General features: G+C 40.8%; 1 protein-coding gene across 2 annotated transcripts in view; it reads right to left on the reverse strand.

The window, feature by feature from the left end:
- TOM1L1 (target of myb1 like 1 membrane trafficking protein) overlaps window positions 1–12,377 on the reverse strand; it is a 74,159-nt gene that overhangs the window by 26,532 nt on the left and 35,250 nt on the right. For both annotated transcript variants that reach the window (XM_027567589.2, XM_027567590.2), the window contains one exon: window positions 11,791–11,924. In XM_027567589.2, coding sequence (XP_027423390.1) covers window positions 11,791–11,924 — 134 coding nt within the window. The remainder of the gene's footprint in view (window positions 1–11,790; window positions 11,925–12,377) is intronic.

Genomic DNA, 12,377 nt, shown 5'->3' on the forward strand with positions numbered 1-12,377 from the left:
GCCCCACATTAGGCTCTGCGTTGGGCGTGGAGTCTGCTTGAAGTTCTCTCTCTCTCTCCTCTGCCCTTCCCCCCTACTCATGCACTTGTGCTCGCTCTCAAATAAATAAAATAAATTTAAAAAAATGAGTAGTAGTTCCATCACCTAGAAATGGTCCCTACTAACATCATGATGCCTTTCCTTTCGGTAATCTTTTTCTGTAAATTAATCTATTTTTAAGCTTATTTGCAATTATATTTCACATAGTTCTGTATCCTAATTCAATTATGTTGCGAGCATTTTTCCAGTTGTTCAAAAATGCAATTTTTAGTGGCTGCATATTTTACCTTCTATGAACGTAGCATACATTTAACTTTTTTTTTTTTTAACACATTTTATCTATCCATTTGAGACAGAGACAGCGCACGAGTGGCGGAAGAGGCAGAGGGAGAGGGAGAAACAGACCCCCCCCCCACCAGCTGAGCATGGAACTGGACACAGGGGCTCGATCTCAAGACCCCGAGATCATGACCTGAGCCGAAGTCAGACGGCTTAACCAACTGAGCCACCCAGGTGCCCCGACGTTTAACTATTCTTAATCTCAAATATTTAACTTGTTTCCAATCCTGCCATTATAAAAAATGTTCCATAACAATTCCAATACATTTAACATATTTTCAGCTTATCTTCATTTTTATGACACCTGATATCTACTAAAAATATTGATCTTTTACAACTTAAATTTTACATTGCTTGAACACTGGGAATAAAAGAGGAACAGATATGTAAATAAACAATAGGTTTGAAAGAATAGTGAAGTTGAAGGCAGTAGTCCAAGGATCAAGTGTCAGCTTTATTATCACATAACTATAGGATCGTGGATATAGCTTCTGATCCCCAGTTCTCTGCTAAAAGAGAATAGCAGCATTTGAAGCATTTCCTCAGAAAGTTATTTTCAGGGGTGACCCCTAGAAAGATAATACAGGTGGATGAATGTGGAAATTCTTTGCAAACTAAGAGTTGTTTTAGAAACATACTAAATTAGAACATGAACTTAGGTTTAAGGGTTTTTTCCCTTTCTAGAACACATGTTTTTTCTTCCACCTCCTTATGGCATTGACTTTTTGCACGCTAGTTATGTGCTGGGTAAGAACAACCCTCAAAGATCAAGTGTCGAGTAGCAAACTTCTGTTTTCTTATTTGCACAACTCTTCCCTAGATGTAATGAGCAGAGACTTTGGGGGATGTTGGAATAGAGCAAACATATTTTGCATGTGGATAGATGTGAATCTTTGGGGGAACAGAGGGCAGACTGTGATGAACAGAATAGGGCTCCCCCCTTCCAAGATACCTATACCCTAGTCATTGGAACAGTGAATATGTTAGGTTGGATGGCAAATGGAAGGTTGCCTTAATAAGGAGACTTTAATAGGGAGATTAGCCTGGACTATACAGATGAGCAATGTAATGACAAAAGCCCTTAAATGTGAAGAGGCAGGCAGAAGGGGAAGCAAGAATGATACAGTATAAAAAAACTCAACTAGCCCATGTTGGCTTTGAAGATGGTGGAAAGGGATCATGCGCCAAGGAGAGTGGGCAGCCTCGAGAAGCTGCAGAAGTTAAGCGAAGGGATTCTCCTCTAGAGCCTCCAAAAATGAGTGTACCCCTATTGACACCTTGATGTTAGCCCAGCAAGACCCATTTTGGACTCTTACAGAATGGTAGGATAAGAAGTTTAGGCTGTTTTGAACCACTAACTTTGTGATAATTTGTTACAGCAGCTACAGGAAACAAATATAGCGGGCGCCTGGGTGGCTCAGTTGGTTGAGCAACTGCCTTCGGCTTGGGTCATGATCCTGACCCTCTGACCCTCCCCCCACTCATGCTCTCTCTCTAATAAACAAATAAAATCTTTAAAAAAAAAGAAAACTAATATAGCAAGACTACTATCTTTTCTAGAGGCAAAAAAAATCTCTCTCTGAATCTTAGGACTTCAGTGTTTCGGTCCCACAGTTGAGTGTAGTTACTTTTGGCATACATGGTTCAGGGCACAATCAGAATGAGCCATTCACAGAAGGAACCCAATCGCTTGATATCTAGACCCAATAAACAGATATTCCCCTTCAGAAGAAGCTTTTAGTCAGTGGTCTTAATGGTTTGTAATAGAACTCCCCAAAAGGAAAACCAGAAGGCAGCATACTGCTGACGGCCATGTGGTTTTCCTGAGCTTGTCTTCCACTTACTAAGATCTATGCTGCAGAAAACAAAAGGCAAGAATCTGAGTTTGTTCAGTGCTCAGACAACACTGGTTGCTGGGCTCACATGCTCAGTCAGCACACGGTCATCTCTTCATATGAATGAATGGCTGCAGTCTCTGATAGCCCGTATGTAAGAGACAGTAAAGGAAAAAACTCATTTCATAGGTATTGGTTTTATTTCACTGATTCTCTCGGTTCATTCATGATCAACAGAAAAAACTCTAAGTCAGTAAGTTAAAAGGCCCAGTGGGATGTTAAGGGGGGGGGCGGGAGAAGAAATTAATATTTAATGAGTGTCCACATGCTAACACTCCCCAAGGTGCTTTCATATACATGAACTCATTTAGTACTCAAAACAAAAACAAAACACTGCAAATAAGTAATATTATCCTCTTTAATAGATAGGAACAAACTTAAGTCTTAAAAAGGTAAGCAATCTTGAGGGGGGCGGAGCAAGATGGTGCAGGAGTAGGAGACTTGGATTTCGTTTGGTCTCAGGAATTCAGCTGAATAGGGATCAAACCATTCTAAACACCTACGAACTCAACAGGAGATCGAAGAAAAGAGTAGCAACAACTCTCTGAACAGAGAAGTGACCACTTAGTGGAAGGTAGGACGAGCGGAGAAGTGAACCCAAAGCGATACTCGATATTCGGGAGGATAGACGGCGGGGGAGGGGGCCTCCGTTGGCCGCTTCTGGCAAGTGATAGAGCCACGGAGCACAAAATCGGAACTTTTAGAAGCCGGCTCTGCTGAGGGACGTCGCTCCAGTGGCTAAGCGGGAGGCGGAACCCTCGCGGGACAGTGTGGTCTCAGGACCCTCGGGGTCACAGAAAGACCGGGGGTGCCTGAGTGCAGCAGAGCTCCCAGGTATCGGAGCGGGGAAGCCCGCTGCAGGGACGGAGCCGAGGCGCGGGCTTTCAGCTCGGGGTTGCCATAAACTGTGATCACGGCCCAGTCGGGACACTGCTCCTGCAGCAGGGACCCAACAAGCGGCAGAGCCGGGGAGACTCCCCTTCCTACCCTGGGGGGAGCGGCGCGGGAGTGCACCACAGGGATCTGCTGGGTTTGGAGACTCCACACAGGGTCGGGAGCCAGAAATAGAAACACTCGGTCACAGGCCGGTGAGCACGGAGTGCGGCCGGAGACCAGGGACACGGGAGTGACTGCTTTTCTCTGGGGGTGCACTGAGGAGCGGGGCCCCAAGTTCTCGGCTCCTCCGGGCAGAGATTGGGAGGCCACCATTTTCACTGCGGTACTCCAAAGCTGTACTGAGAGCTTGCAGGGAACAAAAGCTCCCGAGAGCACACCCGAGCACATTGCTTAGCCCGGACAGACAAGGGCGGGGCAATTCCGCCTCCGGCAAAGACATTTGGAAACCACAGCAAGAGGCCCCTCCCCCAGAAGATCAGCAGCAACAGCCAGCAAGCCAAGACCAAGTTTACCAATCAAGGAGAACGGGAGAACTCCAGTGCTAGGGGAATACTGCACATAGAATTCATGGCTTTTTTACCATGATTCATTAGCTTTTCAAAGTTAATTTTTTTAACTGTTTTTTTTTCAACTTTTCTTTTTCCCTTTTTCAACTAACATCTTATCAATCCTTTAAAAAAACATTTTTTATTTTTCTTTTTTAGAGTCATATTTTATCCCTTCATAGTAGTTACCCTTATTTTAGGCATATATATATGTTCTCTCTTTAAAATTTTGAGATAGTTTCTTCTAACAGATCAAAATATACCCTAAATCATTAGTGTATGGCTTTGTTCTAGTCTCCTGCCTGATCATATTCTCTCCCTTTTTTTTTTAAAATCTTCGTTCTTTTTTCAAACAACTTATCAATTCCTTTTATAAAATCTTTTATAATTTTCATCTTTACAGTCATATTCCATCCGTTCATTGTATCAACCCTTATTTTGAACATATATAAGTCTTTCTTCCTTTAAAATTTTAGGAGGCACTTTCTTCTAACAGACCAAAATACGCCCAAAATCCAGTGTGTGGCACTGATCTATGCACTAGCCTGATCATATTTGATCATATTCTGTTTTTTTTTTTGTTTTCTTCCGTTTTTGTTTGTTTTTATCTTTTTCATTTTTTTTCCTCTTTTTCTTTCTTTCCCTTTCTTTTCCCCTGGTTTCAGGTCTTTTCTGATTTGTAGAGAGTATATTTGCTGGGGACGTTGTTAACCTGTTAGCATTTTGTACTCTCATTCATCTATTCTCCTCTGGACAAAATGACAAGATGAAAAAAATCACCTCAACAAAAAGAACAAGAGGTAGTACCGTTGCCAGGGACCTACTCAATACGGACATTAGTACGATGTTGGACCTAGAGTTCAGAATCATGACTTTAAAGATACTAGCTGGGCTGGAAAAAAGCGTGGAAGTTATTAGAGAAACCCTTTCTGGAGAAATAAAAGAACTAAAATCTAACCAAGTCGAAATCAAAAAGGCTATTCATGAGGTGCAATCAAATATAGGGGCACTAACTGCTAGGATAAATGAGGCAGAAGAGAGAATCAGCGATATAGAAGACCAAATGATGGAAAATAAAGAGGCTGAGAAAAAGAGAGAGAAACAACTACAGGATCACGAGGGCAGAATTCAAGAGATAAGCGATACCATAAAATGAAACATTAGAATAATTGGGATCCCAGAAGAAGAAGAAAGAGAGAGAGGGGCAGAAGGTATATTGGAGCAAATTATAGCAGAGAACTTCCCTAATGAGGGGAAGGAAACAAGCATCAAAATCCAGGAGGCACAGAGAACCCCTCCCAAAATCAATAAAAATAGGTCAACACCCCGACATCTAATAGTAAAACTTACGAGTCTCAGAGACGAAGAGAAAATCCTGAAAGCAGCTCGGGAGAAGAGATATGTAACCTACAATGGTAGAAGCATTAGATTGGCAACAGACCTATGCACAGAGACCTGGCAGGCCAGAAAGGGCTGGCATGATATATTCAGAGCACTAAACGAGAAAAATATGCAGCCAAGAATACTATATCCAGCTAGGCTCTCACTGAAAATTGAAGGAGAGATAAAAAGCTTCCAGGACAAACAAAAACTAAAGGAATTTGCAAACACGAAACCAGCCCTCACAGAAATATTGAAAGGGGTCCTCTAAGCAAAGAGAGAGACTAAAAGCAGCATAGACCAGGAAGGAACACAGACAATATACAGTAACAGTCACCTTACAGGCAATACAATGGCACTAAATTCATGTTTCAATAGTTACCCTGAATGTAAATCGGCTAAATGCCCCAATCAAAAGACACAGGCTATAAGACTGGATTAAAAAACAAGACCCATCCATATGCTGTTTGCAGGAGACTCATTTTAGACCCAAAGACACCCCCAGATTGAAAGTGAGGGGGTGGAAAACCATTTACCATGCTAATGGACACCAAAAGAAAGCTGGGGTGGCAATCCTTATATCAGACAAATTAGATTTTAAAACAAAGACTGTAATAAGAGATGAAGAAGGACACTATATCCTACTGAAAGGGTCTATCCAACAAGAAGATCTAACAATTGTAAATATCTATGCCCCTACCATGGGAGCAGCCAATTTTATAAGGAAATTAATAACAAAAGCAGAGAAACACATTGACAACAATACAATAATAGTGGGGGACTTTAACACCCTCTTGACTGAAATGGACAGATCATCAAAGCAAAAGATCAACAAGGAACTAAAGACTTTAATGACACACTGGACCAAATGGACTTCACAGACATATTCAGAACATTCCATCCCAAAGCAAAGGAATACACATTCTGTTCTAGTGCCCATGGAACATTCTCCAGAATGGATCACATCCTAGGTCACAAATCAGGTCTCAACCGTTACCAAAAGATTGGGATTATTCCCTGCATATTTTCAGACCACAATTCTTTGAAAGTATAACTCAATCACAAGAGCAAAGTCAGAAAGAACTCAAGTACATGGAGCTAAAGAACATTCTACTAAAGAATGAATGGGTCAACCAGGAAATTAAAGAAAAATTAAAAAATTCACGGAAACCAATGAAAATGAAAACACAACTGTTCAAAATCTTTGGGATGCAGCAAAGGCAGTCCTGAGAGGAAAGTATACAGCAATAGAAGCCTTTCTCAAGAAACAAGAAAGGTCTCAAATACACAACCTAACCCTACACCTAAAGGAGCTAGAGAAAAAAACAGCAAATAAAGCCTAAATCCAGCAGGAGAAGAGAAATTATAAGGATCAGAGCAGAAATCAATGAAGTAGAAACCAAAAGAACAGTAGAACAGATCAACGAAACTAGGAGCTGGTTCTTTGAAAGAATTAACAAGATTGATAAACCCCTGGCCAGACTTATCAAAAAGAAAAGAGAAATGACCGAAATCAACAAAATTATGAATGAAAGAGGGGAGATCACAACCAACACCAAAGAAATACAAAAAATTATAAGAATATATTATGAGCAACTCTATGCCAGCAAATTAGATAACCTGGAAGATATGGATGCATTCCTAGAAATGTATCAACTACCAAAATTGAAGAAGGAAGAAAGAGAAAACCTGAACAGACCTATAACCACTAAGGAAATTAAAGCAGTCATCAAAAATCTCCCAAGAAACAAAAGCCTGGGGCCAGATGGCGTCCCAGGGGAATTCTACCAACCATTTAAAGAAGAATTAATACCTATTCTCCTGAAACTGTTCCAAAAAATAGAAATGGAAGGAAAACTTCCGAACTCATTTTATGAGGCATTACCTTGATCCCAAAACCAGACAAAGACCCCATCAAAAAGGAGAATTACAGACCAATATCCTTGATGAACATGGATGCAAAAATTCTCACCAAAATACTAGCCAATAGGATCCAACAGTACATTAAAAGGATTATTCACCATGATCAAGTGGGATTTATCCCTGGGCTGCAAGGTTGGTTCAACATCCGCAAATCAATCAACGTGATACAATACATTAACAAAAGAAAGAACAAGAGTCATATGATCCTCTCAATAGATGCAGAAAAAGCATTTGACAAAGTACATCATCTTTTCTTGATCAAAACTCTTCAGAGTAGAGGGATAGAGGGTACATACCTCAATATCATAAAAGCCATTTATGAAAAACCTACAGCGAATATCATTCTTAATGGGGAAAAGCTGAGATCTTTCCCCCTAAGGTCAGGAACGCGGCAGGGATGTCCACTCTCACCACTGCTATTCAGCATAGTATTAGAAGTCCTAGCCACAGCAATCAGACAACAAAAAGAAATCAAGGGCATCCAAATCAGCAAAGGGAAGTCAAACTCTCACTCTTTGCAGATGATCTGATACTGTATGTGCAAAACCCAAAAGACTCCACCCCCAAACTGCTAGAACTCATACAGGAATTCAGTCAAGTAGCAGGATATAAAATCAATGCACAGAAATCAGTGGCATTCCTATACACCAACAACAAGACAGAAGAGAGACAAATCAAGGAGTCGATCCCATTTACAATTGCACCCAAAACCATAAGATACCTAGGAATAACTCTAACCAAAGAGGCAAAGGATCTGTACTCAGAAAACTATAAAATACTCATGAAAGAAACTGAAGAAGACACAAAGAAATGGAAAAACGTCCCATGCTCATGGATTGGGAGAACAAGCATTGTGAAGATGTCAATGCTACCTAGAGCAATTTACACATTCAATGCAATCCCCATCAAAATACCATCCACTTTTTTCAAAGAAATGGAACAAATAATCCTAAAATTTGTATGGAACCAGAAGAGACCCCGAAGCCAGAGGAATCTTGAAAAAGAAAAGCAAAGCTGGCGGCATCACAATTCCAGACTTCCAGCTCTATTACAAAGCTGTCATCATCGAGACAGTATGGTACTGGCACAAAAACAGACACATAGATCAATGGAACAGAATCGAGAGCCCAGAAATGGACCCTCAACTCTATGGTCAACTCATCTTTGACAAAGCAGGAAAGAATGTCCAATGGAAAAATGACAGTCTCTTCAACAAATGGTGTTGGGAAAATTGGACAGCCACATGCAGAAGAATGAAACTGGACCATTTCCTTACACCACACACAAAAAAGGACTCCAAATGTCTGAAAGACCTAAACGTGAAACAGGAGTCCGTCCAAATCCTAAAGAAGAACACAGGCAGCACCCTCTTCGACTTCAGCACAGCAACTTCTTCCTAGAAACATCGCCAAAGGCAAGGGAAGCAAGGGCAAAAATCAACTATTGGGATTTCATCAAGATAAAAAGCTTTTGCACAGCAAAAGAAACAGTCCATAAAACCAAAAGACAACCGACAGAACGGGAGAAAATATTTGCAAATGACATATCAGATAAAGGGCTAGTATCCAAAATCTATAAAGAACTTACAAACTCAACACCCAAAAAACAAATGATCCAATCAAGAAATGGGCAGAAGACATGAACAGACATTTTTCCAAAGAAGACATCCAAATGGCCAACAGACACATGAAAAAGTGCTCAACATCGCTCGGCATCAGGGAAATCCAAATCAAAACCTCAATGAGATACCACCTCACACCCGTCAGAATGGCTAAAATTAACAAGTCAGGAAATGACAGATGTTGGCGGGGATGCGGAGAAAGGGGAACCCTCCTACACTGTTGGTGGGAATGCAAGCTGGTGCAGCCACTCTGGAAAACAGTATGGAGGTTCCTCAAACAGTTGAAAATAGAGCTACCATATGATCCAGCAATTGCACTACTGGGTATTTACCCCAAAGATACAAATGTAGGGATCTGAAGGGGTACGTGCACCCCAATGTTTATAGCAGCAATGCCCACAATAGCCAAACTGTGGAAAGAGCCAAGATGTCCATCGACAGATGAATGGATAAAGAAGATGTGGTCTATATACACAATGGAATATTATGCAGCCATCAAAAGGAATGAGATCTTGCCATTTGCAGCGACGTGGATGGAACTGGAGGGTGTTATGCTGAGTGAAATAAGTCAATCAGAGAAAGACATGTATCATATGACCTCACTGATATGAGGAATTCTTAATCTCAGGAAACAAACTGAAGGTTGCTGGAGTGGTGGGGGGTGGGAGGGAGGGAGTGGCTGGGTGATAGACATTGGGGAGGGTATGTGCTATGGGGAGCGCTGTGAATTGTGTAAGACTGTTGAATCACAGATCTGTACCTCTGAAACAAATAATGCAATATATGTTAAGAAAAAAAAGAAGAAGATAGCAGGAGGGGAAGAATGAAGGGGAGTAAGTTGGAGGGGGAGACGAACCATGAGAGACGATGGACTCTGAAAAACAAACTGAGGGTTCTAGAGGGGACGGGGGTGGGGGGATGGATTAGCCTGGTGATGGGTATTAAAGAGGGCACATTTTGCGTGGAGAATTGGGTGTTATGCACAGACAATGAATCATGGAACACTACATCAAAAGCTAATGATGTAATGTATGGTGATTAACATAACAATAAAAAAATAAAAAAAAAAAGGTAAGCAATCTTCCCAGATATCAGCAAGATTTGATTCATAAAAAAATTTTTTTGAATCCAGCCCTGTTCCCCTACTTCCCTTATGAACCACTAAGTAGGGTCCACACAAGGGAAAACTGTCTCACCCAAAATGCCAACATCATTCTTATTGAGAAAAGATCTAGAAAAAGTGTGGGGAGCACAGACGCTCTAGAATTACTATGACAGGAAGTGGTAGGGATAGTTTTGGAAAGAGATCATGAGACTTGCCTGGAGCTGTGGGACTTTTTTTCTCCTTTTTTCAAGGTTCCTAATCATAGATCTTTGGGTGCATTTCTGTACAACTGTTTTATACAGTATTTTAAAAGCACTGAAATAATTTGCTTTATATAGGTGACATTAACTGTTAACTCAGATTCATTCACTTTAACTTTTTATTAGGAAACTTTCAAACCTATAGAAAAGTAAAGAGAACAGTATGATGAACACCCCTGTATTCCTCAGCTAAGTTTAATAACCGTATCTTTTGCCAAATTTGCTTTATACATTTTTTGCTGAAATATTTAAAATTATAGACTTTAGGACATTTCATGCCTAGATATTTTAGAAGGCGTTCTCCAAAAATAAAGGCATTTTCCAACTTAACCACCGACTTAACCATTATTTCCCCCTTAAGTCCTTAATATTAATATTCCATCCATAATCAAATTTCTCTCAGTAGGAACTAAATGTTTTTTAATGTTAGTGTGCTCAAAGTAGGATCCAGGTAAAGCCCACACATTACATTTGGTTGCTGTTCCTTTTATTTATTTATTTATTTACATTTTGACCCCGTCCCCCCCCATTACTCCCACCTCTCACCCCCCGGACCTCTGGCAACCACACCAAGTTCCTCTGTACCTATGAGCTTGGTTGTTTTGTTTGTGTGTTTGTTAGATTCCACACGTTTTTATACATTAAGACAGAGGAAAAAGTCACCTGTCAGTCTAGGCATGCCCCAGCACCTGGGGGCTGGATCTTGGCTGCTCACTCTCTCCCCAGGCCTGTGTGGTTTTCCATAGCTTCACAAACCCTCCGAGCTCCTGCTCTGCTTCTCGTTCCATCGATGCCCACTCATTTTGCAGTGCTCACCATAACGGCACCTCCTCATCGACACTCCCCTTTTCCCCCTCCTCCCCACCTGGATTAGGTCTGGCTGGTATTCTTACCAAGCCGACCTCCTGCACTTTGTTTCACAGCACTTATTTCAATTTCCAAGTGTGTCTATTTGTACTCAAGGTGTTTTTCTGACTTAGAGCCTTGCCTATTCCAGTAGATTATAAGACTCTTACTTTGATGAATAAATGAGTTAGAAACAACTAAAATGCCCATAAGTGAACTGGGAAAGACATGGACTATTATGGAGTTCTTAAACATAATAGCTTATCAAAAGGAATTCAAAGCACAGGCTATACAAATACTTGTGATGCAGTGAATAAAACTGGAGAAACAGAAATGTATGTTCTTTACATGAGCACAACTAAAAAAAAAAGTAGGAAAAAGACTAAAATGTAGTGACAAAATGATGAATATTTAAAGTTTTTGCCTTCACACTTTTCTGAATGGAAATTAAAAAAAAAAACCTATGTTCATATACAAAATGTCCTCACTACTGCTCTGGTTTTGTATAGACTATTTTCTTCATATACAATATCCTCCCCTCTCCTCTGCACTGTTCTATGTTCTTGTCCATCTCGAACTTAGGATAAACCTCACTTTTACCAAGATGCTGTTTATACTGTTCATCTGTTTGAGTCTACAATGTGCTCAGTGCAGACATTATCAGGTGAATAAGATCCAGGCCCTGCTATGGTCAGATGTTTACACTGCCTGAGAAAGCCCCCGTCACTGTGTAGACGTGCAACTCATTCTTGCAAGCCGTATCACAGGCTCCCAGAAGGCCAGGACCATATTCCCACTCTTGGAAGGAAGACAGCCTTGTCCTGAAGCTGTTCCTGGTCTTAACTGAGTGTTTACCCAGCAAGTACTCTTATAAGAATGCTGAACCACTGCTGGAGAAAGTACAAGTGCAGGAGGGTAGGGAGGGCGTACATCAGCTCACCTCTCACATCCAAGGAGGGCGTTGTTCAAATCCTCATTCACTTGAATTAGCTCAACAGTTACATCTTCATTCTCCACCACTATGAGCAGGTCCATAATCCTCTCCTGCATCTCCCGACCTGTCTTATAAAGTTTCTGTCAAAGAAAAGGAGAGAAATTTCTTTTTCTGTGCTAGGGAAGTTCTATAAAGAGACTGATGTACCAATGCATATATGCCTGTTGCTCACTTCCTCCATGAGTCACCTACAAGAGATTACCGAAGTATTTAATTATGTACAAGCTGTCCTTCTTATCAGAAGGCAAATGAGTTACACAAGATTATATTTTCCTCTAAAAACCAAAATGGGTGTCATAAGAACTCGGGTACACTGCACAGAACACTAGACTAGAAATTAGAACTGGTATATGGGAATTCTAGAGGTACTGCTTACTAGCTGCAGAATACAGCAATCACTTGTTTTCTAAATCTCAGTTTCCTCATTTGATAAATGAAAGTTGTACTAATTGCCACATCTACCTCAAGGGGTGACATAAAAAGCAAATGAGATGTGTATAATGAGGAACTCTAGCACTATAAAGCACTACATA

The sequence above is a fragment of the Zalophus californianus genome, chromosome 16, assembly GCF_009762305.2.
Source record: "Zalophus californianus isolate mZalCal1 chromosome 16, mZalCal1.pri.v2, whole genome shotgun sequence".
Lineage (NCBI taxonomy): Eukaryota > Metazoa > Chordata > Mammalia > Carnivora > Otariidae > Zalophus > Zalophus californianus.